The sequence below is a fragment of the Colletes latitarsis genome, chromosome 7 (assembly GCF_051014445.1).
Source record: "Colletes latitarsis isolate SP2378_abdomen chromosome 7, iyColLati1, whole genome shotgun sequence".
Taxonomy (NCBI): domain Eukaryota; kingdom Metazoa; phylum Arthropoda; class Insecta; order Hymenoptera; family Colletidae; genus Colletes; species Colletes latitarsis.
This window is the reverse complement of record NC_135140.1, coordinates 21720152-21737762: the sequence shown is the minus strand read 5'-3', so window position 1 is coordinate 21737762 and position 17611 is coordinate 21720152. Positions and strand designations below refer to the sequence as shown.

At 45.8% G+C, this 17611-nt stretch overlaps 1 protein-coding gene across 9 annotated transcripts in view; it reads right to left on the bottom strand.

Moving 5' to 3' along the window:
- Position 1: 1 nt before the first annotated feature.
- LOC143344207 (uncharacterized) overlaps positions 2-17611 on the bottom strand; it is a 99501-nt gene continuing 81891 nt past the window's right edge. For 8 of the 9 annotated variants that reach the window (XM_076770048.1, XM_076770042.1, XM_076770040.1 and 5 more), the window contains 6 exons: positions 7929-8078; positions 3342-3614; positions 2589-2675; positions 1977-2025; positions 1631-1889; positions 2-1241 (listed from right to left, as the gene is read on the bottom strand). In XM_076770048.1, coding sequence (XP_076626163.1) covers positions 641-1241; positions 1631-1889; positions 1977-2025; positions 2589-2675; positions 3342-3614; positions 7929-8078 — 1419 coding nt within the window. In that variant the 3' untranslated portion in view covers positions 2-640. The remainder of the gene's footprint in view (positions 1242-1630; positions 1890-1976; positions 2026-2588; positions 2676-3341; positions 3615-7928; positions 8079-17611) is intronic. The other variant, XM_076770049.1, reaches the window with a different exon arrangement.

Sequence of the window (17611 nt, the reverse complement as noted above, 5' to 3'; positions counted from 1 at the left end):
CCCCCCCACCCTCCATCTATTTCCTTGTTCCCGAAGGCCAAAAAACGTGTCCCGATACGCTCGGTCGGGGCTACCAGACGACTTGGATTTGAAGCGAACCAATTCTGAAGTAACGAATAACCATACAGATTGTATATATTTCGCTAGGTACTAACTTTACGAAGGAATCGCTCTCCGGTTCGGACACACTCTCTTCTGTTTCTCTATACGCGGAAAATATATGTATATTACGACCGGCCGGCGTTGCATCGCGCAGAAGCCGAAGGTCGTCGACGACGCGTATCCTCCTCCGGGATATCTTTTCTAGCGTTCGAGATAGACCTCTCCCGTCCTCGATGCAACTCCGGCCAGGTGCCACGAGGACGATCAGTACACGCGAGATTGTCTAAAAGCTACTCTCTGCTGGCGTGCGCGGAGTGTTCAACGATTGGGAGGAGAAGGCAGCGACGAATGGAAAAAACGGTCTTTCTTCGCAAACGGGACGACGCGCGGTTCCCCCCTTTGTCGTCTACTTCAAATGAAAATTCGTGAGGAAGCGGGTAAACACGTTCGAGTAGAAACTGCGCGGGCACAGCTCGGACCTGTTGTAGCTAACGCTCGGTGCACGGGGATTCGCCGGCTGCAGATAAGGCCTGAATAGTTAGGGTTTGCTGTTGTCGTTGTTTAACGACAGCTGGTCGGTGATCTTTTGTTGTTGCTGCAACGGTTGCTGCAACGGCTGTTGCTGTTGCGTCGATTGTTGCTGCGTCACCTCGCTCACCGCGCCTCCGCTCATCAGCTTCGCATTGTTGTTCTCCGTGTTCGATACTTTCGCGTACTCCCGCTTGCGCGGCGTGTTCTCCGTTTTCACGATCGTGATGTCCGGGTTGTTCTCCAGCACGGACGTGGCCGCCTTCGGCACCGCCGTCGGCACGTCGATGTAACCGCCGCCCTCTCGTTTTATGGACGTGGACGAAGACAGCGTCCCCGTGGTGGCCGCGTTCGCGTTTATCTTTTGCAAGATGTCGTTCATCGAGTCGTTGTTCTCCGGCGTTTCGTTGTTCCCGTCGACCTGACCGGACGCAACGCTCAGGTCACCGGCCAGGGAAATCCTGTCCGGACCCTGCAGCGTCGACAGATAGGTCGCCAACGTATGGACGGTCACGTTCAGGAACTCTGCCGCGCGGAACAACGTGATCTCCTTCCTCCGGAGCTTCGCCAGCACGTCTGCCGGACCTGGCTCCGACCAGAAGTCCCTTACTCTATCAACAGAACCATACGCGTCGATTTTAACCTCTCCTTTCTATCGGAACAACCAGCTAAACGGTCCACGCTCTTTATAGATTGCATTTCTAAGACTAGTTGGACCTGCTGCTCGGAGCAACCTCTCTAACAGAATCTAAAGTCTAGCTTGGCTAGGGACATCACCCGATCTCTGATTTTGACAAAACTATCGACATCCAGAGCCGTATCGTTTCGCAGACGTTTATAAATGAAATAAATAAATATGCCTGGCGCTGAAGCGTTTCGAAGGATTCCTCAAAGTGGAAGTTACGAGCTGGTCTCGCGGACGAGAGATACGCTCGTAAAGCACGAGAGAAGGCAGCAACCGGTCGCGACAAAGGCGGATCGAAAGTGTTCTTCCATTTACCTATACGGATGTTTCAGGCAGCCATAACTGTCGCGATATCTGCCATAGAGGGTTCCGTAGGACACGCCGAGTATCTCGGCGGCAGTCTTCATTTCCAGTTCTTTGCTTTTAATGGCGTCCATAACGCGCCGCGTAAACGGCTCCTCCCAGAACTCTTGGCGGCGTCCCGTCGTCAGGTAATCGTTCATCTTCACGACGTCTCGGAATTGCTCGGGGATCGATGGATTCGTGGCGTTGGAATTCGAGGGCGTGGAAAACACTGCAACAACAAACGACAATTCATATTCAATTTGTATCCCTCGATCTTCTCCAAAACGTTCGTTGAACTTAATTAGTACTAACGTACCTTTCTTTTCCTGATCGCATATGCTGTCATCCTTGGACATGTACGATAGCTGCAACACGCGACAACGGGCGTTAAAATCACTGCGTGTTAAGGGTGGTGTTTCCTTTAATAATTACGATGGTATAAAAAAGATCAGAGTAATCATGAAGCTACAGTATTCTATTTTAAAAACGAGACGATTATGAAACCTCGTAATCTACGATTCTAAAAATAAACAATAATTGTTGCAATTATTACTCGATAGAAAAATCACTGAACAATTATATCGTCCCGAGCATCTAGTTCATGTTTATTAATGAACGTTGCGACCTCGTTGTTCCTCGGTCTTAGCAGTACGTTTATAATTTAGTGTAGCGTACAACGATTAAAGGAACTTGAACTCTAAAGGAAACACCCTGTTTATATCGAGTCGTTTCCCAAGTCTTTGCTCGCAAAATTCTTCCATAAATTAGCCCCCCATTTTATATTACTAATATACGAACAAATTGCAGGGTTCTTTCCTTGAGACTAGTTTGTATCGTGAGTTACGATGGTTGTTTATTTAAAAAAAAGTACAAAGACTTACGGAACGAGCCGATAAATTAATTTGGAACTGATATAAGCGTCTCTTACAACCGGCAGTGGCGTTTCGTTACTCTCGTTGATCATCATTTCGTCGTCCCAGCTCTCGTGGTCGCCACCCTCGCTCATCATTTCCTCCTGGGAAATCGAAAAGGTTAGAACAGACGCGTTAGAGCAGCAAACGTTCGATCGCGATCGATATACAGTCGCAAAGGTAAAAAAAAGATCGATTCCGCGAACAGTGTCGAGTAATTTTTGCTAGGTTTCGCATCGAAAATTGTCCACAAAGTCCTTTCAGGACCGATCTTTCATCCCCTTGCGATATATTAAGCCTTAAGTCTCTCTGTCGTGTGCAGTTTACTTTAATCTCTCAGAAAAGAAATTATTCCATGTTTATTTATTCAGCCATAAATTAACTAATATTTGATCCGAATGAAAAGCGACTGTGAGATTCTATGAGAAAACTTTCCGAGCAAGTTTTTCTGGGTTTGATCTTATTTGGGATCCCAAAAATATCTGGCACAGTTTCTTTCCCTGAATATTTATAGCGACAAGAATTCTTTAGCGAAGACAAGATTTAGGTCGAAACAATCGTCAGTTTAAATATAAATACATTTCGAAACGGTTCGTGGGAGTAAAAAATTAAATTTCATTTCGTATAGAGATAGCGTTAAACTTTGTTTCGAATTAAATAAGTCTTCGTTGTTGGGGATTTAATTTCTAGAGACGCGTCCATTGTTTCAGGGCTCGTAGGCGGATGAATTAAACGGGTACGAAGAGGTCTGAAGGTGACAGTCGACGTACATTTCCGGTGATGCAGGTGATTTTCGGTGTGAAGACGTCGTGGGCCGAGGGTGGATCGTCCAGGGGCGGACGCCCTCTGCGTCTCTGCTTCGGAGGCGGCGGTTCGTCGGCGTCCCCTTCCCTGAGGACCGTCTCGACGCCCGGAGGCGCCGCGCCGGGACTGTGCCCGCTGTTGCTCAGGTCGTTCTGCGAGGAGTCGCTGCGCCAGCTCACTTCGGCCAGACCCTTGATGTGCAAATCCTCCGCGGTTTTCAACAGGGACGACAATCTCGTCTGCAAGGATCAACGGACGTCTTTAATCACGAGAAGGAACCGAAACTCTTCAAAAAGATCGAGCTTCCCTCCCAGAGGCTAGACCCAGACAAACGGAGGTCTTGCTTCTGAGACCAGAATTGCCAGAATTTGCTTGTTCTTTGGGCAACAGGTAGATGGAAAATGCAATTAATTGGAAAAACGAACGTACACCCAGATTGGTAAACGTCAGAGAAATTGGTGGTCTCGTGTTTCACGAGAAAACTGTCGTGTCTACGGGCGTTCATTTTTACGAGTTTCAATTCGATGAAAGCTTCATGTACTTTGTAAATAGTACAGAAACTTCCATTATAAGTTGCTTCCCAACTATGGATGCGCGAAAGTAATAAATTCTATTTAAAAATGTTGAAATACTTGTCCCATCGTTTTGCCTGAATATATGTCAAGTGCTACCGCGATAATTCAACGGAATATAAAATAGTTGAACAGAGACGCGTATACGATAAATACAGTTTAAGTGTAGCGTCGTATAAAAGTTGTGAAATTAATAGGGTGTTTTATCTTTTTGTACCTCGGCGGTGTAATAAACGTTATTAAGGTTAAAGTCCCGTACGTTCTTTTCGACGTTGCCCACGTCGGATCCTAAACTTCCGTGACCCGCCGTACGATGTAGACACATCCTCCCGACTAATCAAGGTAAGTACCGAGAGTTCCTTCTTTTTCGCCCGACATTGGCCCGAGTGGTTTAACTGCTTCTGGCAAGAGTTACCAAGCCAGTCAGCAATACATTTAACCGTGCTGCTTTCAATATCCGCCCCCCACCCCGTCGGTGGTTCGAGCATAAATGGAATAATATACGGACGCGTCGTTTCAGCGTTTCTGGCACGAGCCCCCGCCATTTTAACCGGCGAGCGTACCGACCGTTTCTTCGACGGAGCCACGGAGAAAGATCGTAAGAAATTTCCACGGACTGTCGGGGCGAAGCCAGGTAAATCTAATTATTTCTCGCCATCCCCGCCCCTCCCGTCCGGTGGAAGGAACGGAAAAGCTGGAGGAAAAAGCGATTACGCGGGAATAGTAAAAATTAGTGATTCCATTAATCCTGGTGGCTTCAATTTGCGCGCGCAAAACTCGCCGAGTCGGGACTCTGGTCTCCGGGGTTGGCCTGTTTCGAGCTAGCGATAGAACCGACCAGGAACATCAACCCCCCCTACGACTGCAACGCGTTCGATTTTTATAAAATTTTTCAGCCGGACACAGTATCGAAAAATATTGGTCGCGTCTCTTTTCGACTTTTCACTTTTACTTTTCGTACTCTCTCTATCTTTTGAGTTGAACACGTTACAGGGCTGGCCTTAGGAGTCGTGGGACCCACGCTCGAGGTCACAGAAATTTGTTATGGAAAACAAAAGAGAAGGGTGGAGCAATTTTGAACATAATTAGTTTATAGAATTAGCTGTAAGACTACGACAAAATGGCGCCGATTCGGGAGTGAAAATTTCCCGATTCCGGCCAACTTTTCCGCGATTTCAGAGCACGGTGCGTCGCTGTAGGCGGCGAATAATGAGGCAAAAGTCGATATTGAGTAGAAGTAAGGGTAGAGGGGCGGTGGGAGGGATGGTGGAGGAGGCAGCTGGATTGGCGGAATAGGTCCAATTATTATTTGCCAATTTTCACCGCAATAATGCCGGCGCGACCGAGAGAATGCTAAATAATATGGGAACTTTCTACGAACGGCGAGGCGGCTTTCTATCGGCTGCGGCTGGAATTGGAAAAATGCTTATGTGGGTCAGCGTCTCCGGCAGCGCGACCGGGAATAATGTGTATTTCAGAAACCAGCCGCTTTCGTTTCTCGCCGAGACGGCGGAAAAAGCGACGGTGGTCCCCCGCGTCACGCAAATCCGATCGAGCCGCAAAGCTCCGGCGATCGAGCGGATCCGCGCGCTCGCTCGTGATGCACGACGACCGTTTGTTGCATTTTTCGCGGACGAAACGTGGCCAAGGAGAAAGCTCCGCGAGAATCCAAGCTGCCTGATCACGAATAGAAATCCCGGAAGAGCTCTTCTATGGGGGATCCTCTTTCCAACCTGGATACTCGGTTCCCCACACTCTTGCAACCCATTAATCGACTAACTTTTTCCGAAAAACGAATCTTTTATCAAACTTCGCGAGTCCTAAACAAACGCGAGCCGAGACCCGAGGATTCCGGAGCGAAACAAGTCTGATATCGATGGTTGCTAGCTCGACATAGTCTAAAATATAGTTACCAAACCAAACGAATGCAATATCGTTGGTTTTAAGCGAAAGACACTCGAAATAAACGATTTCCATACGAACCATCGATTAGTTCTCGATCCGGAATTAGCCTACAACCGGCGATGGTTAATCGAATGTGCTTGTAATTCTTCTCGCGATAAAAAATGTTTCCGCCGAAGCAGAAAGGAAAGCAAGAGGATGTCAAAGCAGAAAATCGCGAAAGCAAAGAGAAGCCCGGCATACCACGATAAATATGTTAGCGTTAACATACGGGTTCGCTATTGCGAGCGTACACGGAATTCCCAGCATCAAAAATGCACCAGGATTCTCCGATGAAATTCTCCGACGGGAGAGCACTCGTTCCTAAGTTTACACAGTCTGTTTTTCCCCGCGTATTACCTGCTTCGTATCGTTTTTGCGCGCCCACGAACGGTTGCTATCGATCGAATGTGGTCGTTATTAGTTAATTAACCGGTGCTCATTGGCCGAGCGTAATTTATCTTTTTTCCGCGACGCAAGAATGAGCGATACGGATTGTTGGGGGCTTTTTCTTTCCCCGTCGGCGTTGGTCCGCGCTAGAACCACACCTGTGCGCGATGCATAGCTCCGTAATTAACGAAAAATGATAATCCAGGGGGAGAGGGAGGGGCAAAAGCGATTTCTTGTTAAATCGAGCCTGAAGACTACCCGGACATAATAATCTTTGCGTCTGCGTTTAATTTACGTTCGATTTACAAGTTATGCAGATGCAATATCGAAGCAAATACAACTGTTCCTTGCTTACGTTCGCTACTCGTGAACAGTTCTCTCTATTTCATTCACGCTCGATGTTTCTCACTTTCGCCTGCAATGCGATCAAGTTAATAGCACCTCGTGTATAGAGAGCTGACAAACCAAAACTGGAGGATTCCAACGGAATCCAATCTAAAACTGACGATTGCTAGATGAGAAATAGCGAGCCAAGCTCGAGACTCGCCATTTAATCAAAAATCGAGGATAAAACCGATTCCCATGCAGATTCTGCAAGGGGGTTAAAAGCATATTTGCTCTGTTATCTTGTTTCTGGGTATCGGGCATCTTTGGAAGTCTTGGAATACTTGCAACTTGGTTCGATCGTTAATTAGCGAGCGTCCATTGGTTTATCAGCCGGTTCGATTTTCACCGTGGATCGTTTCCATCGCCGACAAAGCGGTCCTCTCGTAACAGCCAAGCGGGAGGAAAGAAACCGTTTGGTGCCGCGCGCCGCGAAACAAATTGCATCTTCGCGACGATTTTTGCCGAGGGATTAATGGGAACTCCGGGAGTCCGGGTCGCTTTGAAGGCAAGGTTCGAAGCTCGAAGAGGCACGAGTCTTCAATTATTAATAAATTGAGGCCAGCCACGTTCCCGCGCCCGTTCCCCGCGACACTTTTTCCATCCCGCGGCGGGAAGGCACAAGTGCCCTCATAATGTCCACGATGTAAATAAGTCGTCTATCGAGTCTGAAAAGGGACCGGAGAAGAGCGCGTTCCCCGTGGCTTTATTTCTTTAATCAGTTTTAATTTCACCACTCGAGCCCGGCCCGGGGAAACAACGTTTCTCAGACAGCGTCGAACGTCTCTTTGTACGCGACCAACCAACACGCTGGAAAGCAACTTTGTGAACGCGACTGTTCGACGTATACGCCGCTCTTGATGTTTTTAGGAACACGAGGACTTTGTACGCCCGGAAATTTAGGTGATTTCGGAACGCAAGCATCGGCTCTTGGGTTCCAATGGGTGCTTAGACTGGTGGATTTTTCAGGAAAATAAAGTCGAAAGGCAGGATGGTGGAACAAGAGTGATACTAATCGGTTTCAGCCGAGTCAAGCCCAAGTTTGAGACGAGTATAACTTGACGTCTAACTTGTCCAAGTCTAAACCCGATGGTTCACGCGTGAGACAAGTTTCAAATTGGTAGCTACCGATTGGATCTCAGCGTATAATTGATGGTCCCCGAGCGAATCGAGCCAGTAACTCGCTCGTTTCCTAAGCAACATATCCGTAGTTTTTGCTCGGCACGACACGGAACACGCAACGTTGCAGGGTAAAAAGGCACTCACGTGATCGATGTTGATCTCTCCCTTGTACATGAACTCGACCAGGACCTTGATATCCGAGAATTTCACGTCACGCATTATGACGATCGGGTCCTTCTCCTCGTACTGGGACAGAATCGTGTCGAAGTACGTGCTGCACGCTGACAGAACCACCTGGAAAGCAGAAACAAGAGGTCGCCGTTAATGAGAGGGTCGAACGAACGATCGGATTCGAAACTTCCGAAGCTCGCAAATCGACCATTAAAATGAACGAAACCGGTTGCGCGTGCGGGGCACGATCAACCTTGACAAACGTTCCGAGTTCAAGGGACACGGGGAAATCAAGGACGTCCGTAATTAAGGACCCGATAGCGTTAATTCACGGGTCGTGATAAGGGCACGCGAAGGCACGTCGATCATCGTTCATTATACCCCAAAATTAGCCCATGCTACACCTGTGCACACCGAGTTACGGCACCGAATATAGATCATCGGATTAAGCTCCATTCACACTGATCGTCCCATCGTTTAGCTGAGTTATTATTAACGCGTTTATTGGCGAAATTTTCTACAAGATTTTAGATAATTGCTTATTAATCCTTTGCACTCCAAGCATTTGATAAAGATTGGTAGCCAGCTCTATGGAGGTCTTTCTTAGATTTTTCTTTAATTGAAATATAAATTTAATTTTGCCCTTTTTATAACCGAAAAAATTAAGCTCCGTTTGTTTCTTTTCTTACACGATGCCACCGTGAGGCACGTTTCCACATAGTGTGAATCCAGCTTTACTGGACGATCGAATTCTTAAGCGGCGCTTCCGAATAGCGCCGATAAAATATGTATTTCCGCTCCGACGCTCGAGCCAGCTACCACGCGCAGATCTGTCATGAAAGTCAATGAAGCACTCGACGAACAAGCTACTCTCTCGTTCTCTGGCCGCTGGGATTTTTTTGCCGCCCGTTAAAGCTAGTCACACACCAGAGATAGCCAGACTTTTATCCAAATACAGCAGAATCTCCGCTATACGAATGTTTAACCCTCCAAATACCAAAGAAGGAATCATTTTATGCCCGCCATTTTACTTTCATAATTTCTGCTGAAATATTTCAGCCAGAGAAAACGACTAAAGTTACGCTCGACATGTTTGGAACACGACTATCCTCGCCCAAAGTTTTGTTTTAAAATTTTAGTTCGTTCGATGATTAAACTAATCATTTTATTCATGACCAGCGAATAAAAATTTTAAATTCGTTAACTAGTGTTTGCTTTGGACTTGATTCGGTTTGAAAAATCTGTCGATGGATTCTAATTCACGAGTGCAACGCAAACGAATAAAAAATTTTGTCCGACTCGACTGCCAACATTTTCCCCGAAATTTCTACAAAGTTCCGTAGATTTCGATCGACGTGGTTCTTAGGAGAGATTAATTTCAAGTGTGAAGCAAGCTTTAGCAGCGATTCAAGAACCGCTTCTCACGCCTACGTATTTAAAGCACCGTCGAACGACTGGTATTTCTGTCAATCGTGATTTTATTTATCGACACGCCATTTATAAAACGACACATCCTCCGTCAGTATCCTGTCGACCGGTTTGATCGTAATTTTGCTCTCGAGCTGTGTCCCACCTGTTCATTTTACGTTAATCTGGTTACTGTGAAACAGAGACGAGCGGAAGAACTTGAAGGTCGATAGAGACGTGTCATCTAGCGAATTAACGCTCTACACCGTCGATGCGAATGCATTTCTGGTTCGTTCGATGCATCGTCTAAACGCCATTTTTATTTTTTAACGCATTCTGTATCGTCACTTCGGATATAAATAAGTATGCGAGTCAATGAATCCTTCGAGCCGTTGAAAACTTACGTCATTCGTTTCTACTTCGAACTCGTTTGCCTTAGATAGAATGAATCGAAAGATGGAATTTCAAATTTTAATTCTTACAATACTATCAACCTTAACACTAATATCAACGCGTTTCCAGTAGGCCAGCTTGTACAATCTCGCGTGCAAATCCCGGATTTATTAGATTATACTTCGTTGTCCTGCAGGACGGCCACGGTTTTAGCAGCAATAAACATATCGATGCAGAGTGCTTACTTGGAAAAATACCGATGTCGCTATTAAACAGTGTATAAATCTGGCCAAATCTTCCGCGCGAATTTGCCGCTTCGTTCCGTTTATTAGTTTGTTTGTTATCGGCGTTCAAACACAGAGCGTCGTGCCGTTTCTGCGCTTCAGTCTCGTAAATCAGCGCGGCTCAGTCGGGGCTTTTGTCGTCGCGATTATCGACAAATATCGCGTACGCCGCCAGAAAACGTGCCGTGTATCGCGAAAATCGACTTTCCTCGTCGCGAAGGAGCCACGCGTGAATTTTCACCGTTCCCCGAGTCGAAAACGCACGCCTGACGCAATAATTCGAGCGTCAAAAGAATGCATTCTCCTCCATTATCCTTGTAATTTCCTTTGGACGTCACCGGGAGACTTCAATGCCGATCTCTCTTGACTTTCTTCGCCAGCAAAAAGGCGAAATTCGACGCCACGCCGGCTACAATGATCTATCAGAGTCTTATTAACCCTTGTTTTCATTTTTATGATCCAGATAAGTAAATGGTATCACGGTATATAAATAAAAGTAACGACGCGAACGGTTCATTTTGTTAGAATGAATTAAATAGTAGATTATGGTGGTCGTAACGAGCAACGTGAACAACAAATGTTTTAATTAAAATATTTTCAACCTGGATCCGTAGGTCTTCACCGATACAGTTTACATTTCACAGTTTCCAAAAATAAACCGTGCCTTGTTTCAATCGAGCATAGAGGAAAGTGTTGCTAATTGCAAAAACAAAGTACTTGCCCCAGAATATTTGCAAAATATGGATAATAATTGTGATATTCTTTGTTCTTATCCTGTGCAAGGTATTTTTTATATTTAGAGTTTAATGGAACATCCTCGCCCAACTTTAAATTTTCAAAATCTGGGGGAAACTTTGATCCCTTGAACTCGAATTACAGCAGCCAAAAAATCACAAATATTCCCAATTCTTTATCGGTCATCAAGCCCGTAAAGTACATAAAAATCAAAGAGGATGGAGGGGGATTTCCAAGCAGTAATAAAAGAATCGTAAACGAGGGAACCGCGAAAGAGTTAAAACTTTATCCTTGGATCGGTAAAAATGATTTCAAATTGACACCGAAAAAAAAGCTTTCCTTTTTCGAGCGCGAGCTTTAATTGTAATCCGCACGAAACACGTCCGCGCGATTCTCCCTTCAAATTTACATTTTATTTCGCGAAATATAAATCGAGTCTTTCTCTACTTCGTGCTAGCTTTTTTTTCGAGTTCTTTTTCCGTCCTTTCTCTACGTTTTTCCTTTTTGCCTTTTTTTTTTTTTTTTTTTTTTTTTGTTACTCGTTCCCCTGGTTTCTATCGACTCGCGTACACCGGCGGGCCCGGCGTTCGCGTAATTCCTTGAAAATTATTCTACGGAACAACAATGGAATTTTGCATGCAAGTAAAATGAAGCAACCGAATGCACATTAATTCGTGCCGCGGCATTGTTACGGCCGCAAAAAGCCCGCTTCGTTTTCGTTGCGAATCATTTATTCCTTAACCCTTTAACCGACCGAGACGTGTTCTGCCCATGTTATGTTTTTTTGCTTCCGCTTTACGATGCGCGAGAAAAGGATTTTACAGCCAAGAAAATTTTTAAGAAAACGTCCCAAGATTTCTTCGTTCCGTCTTGACCCCTGCGTTCAAAAGAATATTTTATATTTTACATTTTTCCGCCTCAACTCACTTTTAAGAAATAAATTTCTAGACAGAAAATTTTATGAAATAAAACTGATTACAGTTCCACGGTAAAATGGAGTTCGAATATTTGTTACACGAGTCGAGAAAATGATCCAATTAATGTCTGTAACCCCCAAGTCGATTATCTTGGTGGAATAATTTTATTCGGCTGGGAAGAGCATCGAAACGACGTGTCAGGTAATAATTCGCAAAGTATAGCCTTGGAGCATTTTTTTCCTCCTGACGAATATTCTCCAGAAGCACACGGGGATGGCATTAACGTTAGCAGAATGCATCGTCGAAAACGTTATTGACGAATTCGCGCGTCGAATCGTCCGCGATTTTTCGCAACGTACTCGAAACAATTCGACCAACTGCGAACGTCGAATTTGATTGCTGGTTACAGAAAGGACGACGGTTATTGCGCTTTTCCCCGGAAATAATTGCTCAGTTAAACCGTTAATCGTTTCATATATCAAACAGCGTTTCCGTCAAAAGGAACCTCGAATATCCACGGTTTCCCTCTCGGAAAATTCTCGCCGCGAGATCGATCGCCCCACACACGGCGAATCGTTTTTAATCGGAATCCGCATCAAATATTCTATTTTCCTCAAAAGATATTAATCGTTTTCTATATATTTGTAGCGTTGACGAATTAAAAGGATTTTCGAAATTCCCGCGCCCTCTCAAAGCAATAATCGCGACGCTTTTAATTGTAATCGTTCCTGGTTACGGTACGATTTTCACCAAGATATAATAATTGTGGATTCGACGCAAAAACCGGCAAGCCTTTCAGCCGGATAAAAGTTTCGAATAACGAATAAAAGATAAACAACCGTTTATCCGTTACCCGTTAATTAAAACTTTAAGTTTTAAGTACGAAATATGATATATTTTGCAATGAGCAATGAGTAATTGTAATACTTTGCCGAATTCCTGTGTTCTTATTGGTTATCTGCTGTTCGAATAAGTTTTGCTCATTTTCGAGGGCTAGTGTTCTTGTTTACCGATATTTGGAAAGAGAAAACGCGTTGCTTTTTGTGGAAAATTTAATTTAATCACTAAAATTTGCTAAAAGTTTTTTGAATCGCGATCTAAGATTCTCGTCGCGTGCTTTTTTGGAGAAAAATGTTTCTTTGAAATTTTCCTCATTGTTTTCCATTCCGTTTCTGCCAAAAATAACAAACGATAGCAAATTTGATTGAATTTTTCGTTTAAAACGAAATAATTTTTTACTTTCAATTTATTTTTGTACATTGCTTTGGTAAATAAAGCGTACAAAATTTAAATTAAAAAATATCAAACCATTCGAATTAAATTAAATTGTAGAAAACAAAAATGCATTGTTTTAAAAAGCAATTATGAAATATATTAACGAAACAATAATTTAATTTTACTGTAGAAGGTGCGCCAATCCGGTTTTCAATTTTACAGTTTTAGGACTTATAACTTTAATCGCTTCGAACTAAATTATGTTTGAAACTGGTAGATTGCAAGTAACCATTGTTTATTGTTGGTAGTTTCTAATTGAAAGCAGTCTGGAACTAGTGGTTCCCTGGCGGCATCATCGTGAAATTGATAAATTGATAAAACTGAAGGTTTCTAACCGAATCTAGTTTAGAATAGACAGTCTCTAAGTGAAATTAGCTTAGAACTGGCAGTTACTAATCAAAACGAGGGTAGTATCGATAGTTCCTGAGCGAAGCAGGCCCAAAAATGATTGAAAAAACTATGTCCTTTTTCTCTGGTAGAAGTTTAGACTATTCCCAACCACCGTCGTCCGTCCTTTCCAATTACACAAAGTACTATTCGTGACCCGAGGAGTGCAGCTTATCGTCGATCACGGAGGGTAAAACCTGCCACTTATCTCGTAGTAAGAAACGTTTTTTCTCCTTGCAAAATGTTTGGAGATTGCTGGCTGGAGCACGAAGACCGAAAACGTATCGTCGAGTCGATGGCTCGTGGTTCCGGTCTCCGTGCCCTCAACCTTGGCCCTCCAAGGGACAGGAAGGTCAAAAGCCTCGAAGGGTGGAAGGATGAAAGTGACGCTCGACGTTCTAGGGCTCGCAGGACGTATCGCGATCGCGGAAGAGACGGTTTTCCCGCGACGGAAGAAAGCTCTCAGGTACGAAAGAGTGTCTGGCTCACCCAGCCCCGCCCAGTCAATAGCCTGAATATTTAATGTTAGAAGTTCCGTATTGATTTTCGCGATTTTTACGTCTCCGCAAATAAGGCCGTAAAAGACCTTACGCCGTCGTCGTCGTCGTCGACGTCGACGTCGTCTCTCCTCTCTCTCTCTCACTCTATCTCTGCTAGGTTGTGTGCGTGCGTGCGTGCGTGTGTGTGTGTGTGTGTGTGCGTGTGCGCGGGCGCGTTCTCGCGCGGACACAAGAGCGAAAAAGAAGGAGAGACGCGCGTTACTTTTCAGTGCCAGCTATATAACGCTTTTTATTATGCCGGGCCGCTTTTATGGGGAAATACTGCGATGAAAAAAGAGGAAGACGGTCGAGACACGCGGGGGAGGGAGGAAAGGGCAGAAGAAGAAAGAAATTGCACTGCCCGGGTTTCATATCGAGTCATTACGATCCCCGGGCACTTTCACCCCCTCGGTTCCCGCCCTCCCCCCTTTCTCTCCTACGCCTCCTCCTCGTCCTCCAGCTCCTCCACCTCCGCCGCCTCCGCCGCCGTCGAACCCGCGCCTACCCACCCCTAAAACCCCCACCACGGACACCGCCATCACCCCATCGCCCGCGACGTCTTCTCTGACATTAAACTTTTTATCGTGCATAACGGGGTGCTTCGTCTTTCGTCCAGGAATAAAAAAAAAACCGAGTGAGAGAGAGAAAAGAAAAAAATGGCAATAAAAAATAGAAGAGAACAAGAGGGGGGAGGGGGAGGGAGAGGACACGACGGGAGGTGGAGACGGAGTCGGAGGCGGCGGGGGCGGAGGTGGAGGACGAAGATATAAATGGACGGGGCCGGTGGTGAGCGACCCCTCCTCGGAGACGGGGGCGCGCCGCCGTCGAATTTGTCGATTCGCCGGTTTTCTCTCCCCGGCGTAAAAGCTTGGCAGACGCAATCGATTGTACCTACGTGTGCACCACCCCCTGTGGGGCTGGGGTGGCGTGGCCGTCGGGGGGAGGTGGTAAAGAAGCACGGAATGATAGGCGACGTATCGTTGTTGTTGTTAACGTTGCCTTACGGTTATTTATTGATATGCGCGCGGCCGGCCTCGCCGGATCGCTTCGCAATAACACGCCACCCCCTCGATCGAGCACGACCCCCTTCCTCGCACGGTCCTCCGCTATTTTTTACGGCCTACTATAGCCCCCTCCTCCTTGAGACCGCTCGAATTCTACTTTTGAAATCTCGCGTCGGTCGTCGGATCTGGTCTTCCGGGTTGCTAGGTTCTAGCCTCGCGCGATAAGGGTGAAAATTAAACCTCGATGAAAAGGGGAGCCTCTCGAAAGCCGGAAGTAACCCCGTTTCTAAGTCTAGGGGAGTTAGAATACGATTATTTCTATTTTTCTTACTCTCTGCACACTCGGAATCGTTTACAGTTAAATCTTTCAAGGGTGGTTTCGCCACTCGGTTGGTGCGAAACAGACTAAAGTTCCAAGCATCCTCGAAGCAAGGGCAAACGTTTCGAAACTTCTCGAGGGTCGACTGTCCGGCTACTAGGCGCGTTTCGATCGGCGTGGATCGGTCTTAAGGCAGCGAGAAAGCGAAGGATCCACTCCCGTTCATTGTCATTACCGATGCAGGAAATATAATAAATACGAAGCGACCGCTAGCTAGCCGTGTAATCCATATTATTCCCGTTTAACGTCTGAGAAAGCGTAACCGGCACAACGTTTTCTACTTTTGATGCACGGCTGCTAGCACGTGGGAAACTGACGCTCCTCCTCGAACCAGTGATTTACGAGGATCGTGTAAAAACTGATCCGACTCTTGACGATCCTAAGATTCTCTTGTCTGGGGATTCAGGGGTCTCCTATCGGACGTTTCTACTGAAATTCAGTAATCGTAGTTCCCTTTTTTAAGCCCTTCCGGAGGGCCAGAGTCGACCTTGATCGGGCACGCAGCTCGGCAGAACGCGGGGGGACATTCGCTCGCTAGGAAGTTCGTTAGAAAAACGAGATTACCTCTCCTCTGGCTGCAGTTACGTAATTCGATCGATAGTTCAGGCGTTTCCCGTTTCTGGCGGCCGACGAGGAGACCCAGAGAGTAGGCGGGGGGCGGTTCGGAAAAGAAACAGAAGGGTAGAAAAGAAATTCCACGGAAGGGAGCGGCCTTGAAAAGGGACCCGCGGCGAAAAATTGAATCGCCGCTGGATTATTTCGTTACGAGGGCTTCGGGAACGCGCTAGACTTCAACGTTTCGCAATATCAAACAGCCGGGAACACACCGAGACGAAGAAAAAAAATTCCAGCCTGCTGGAAGGGACCACCGGGCGAAATTAAATCCGATTTCGCCAAGGATTGCTTCTCGTTCGTTTTTTCTCCTTTCATTTTTCCTTTCTCTTCTTTTTTTTTTGTTTTCCCTTTGCTCGTGGAAGCTAATATCGCGCTCCGTTAAAGTCATCGCGGGATGAAAGAGGTTAACGAGCCTGTAACCGAACGTTCTCCGCCCTGGAAGAATCGATCTTAAGCGGGCATTGTTGGTTTAAACTCGCGAAACGATCACGATTTCGAAATAACTGATCCTGGGTTCCAGATGAGCACTGCCCGTGGCCCGCATGTGGTCCATAACCCCATGCTAGTGGATAGGCCGTCGAGGTACCAGACAGGCAACGCTTTGACCCGAAAATTTTCAATTTATATTTATATTTATAGAAATCTTTACGAGTCGATGGTTGCTCTGATAATGGTATTATAAATTAATGTCTCTGGTCGTAGTCCCCAAAGAATAAAGTGCCGTTTGTACGAAAAGTAGATTATAAAAGGGGAGTTTCAATCGGGGGATTCGACTTATTTCCGCCTCGAGTTTTTTGTGTCTCGGTTTGGAGGAGAAGTTGCCCCAGTTTCTGGAATCGTGGCTGCACGAGTCTCGAGAAGAGCAAAAGAACGTTCGAAAAATTGAAAAAGATGACTATCCAGAGATTTCCAGACACAATCCGGGTTCGTCAGACGCTGAAAGCAATCGCCGAGACGGGTCGACGACACTCCGGGCCGACGGAGCCGTCGATTTACGCCGGAGAAAAAAGCTGCCGGCGTCCAAGGAAATAATTCTGGCCTCGAAAAAATCGTCTTACGTAATTCCATAAATAATGCATACGCGCGCGATCTCCATTTGAGTGGCCGACGGTGTCTGGCCGGAGTTCATCGTACCGCGTCCATGAATGGGACAACCGATATTAATGAAAACGGACACGATCGACGAGCAGTTTTTTGGCGTTTTCGGCCCGTCCACGGTGCAACGTCCGTCGACAGCAGATAAGGGAGAGTGCCGGGGATTAATTCGCGCGCGGAGATATCTCGGAAATCCCAGGGACAGTTTGATAAGCAAACTTGTCGAAAACGATGCACCCATTTCAGTTTCAGGAATTTTTAAATTAGACGCGAACGCGTTCGATCGTTAGGATTTAATATTATCGAAAGTGCGAGACCTAGACGTTTGAGATTTGGTACGTACGCGCAGAAGGGTTTCAGGAAAGCGTATAAAAATTTTGGTACAAATATCTCGCGTGTGCGTCAAGTTATTAATTACTTAGTATAGAGTGCTTGGGAGAATTTGTTTCCATTGTTCCCACGACTGGGGGGCGATGTTCGATTCAATTTATATATCGATTTAAGATTGTATTAATAAAGTAACAGGCTTCTACATAATTATTAAAGTATTTCTGCAAGGTAAAATTGCAAAATAAATATTAGACGCGTAGCAACAGGGAGCCCCGGCGATCTAGCATCCTGCAAAA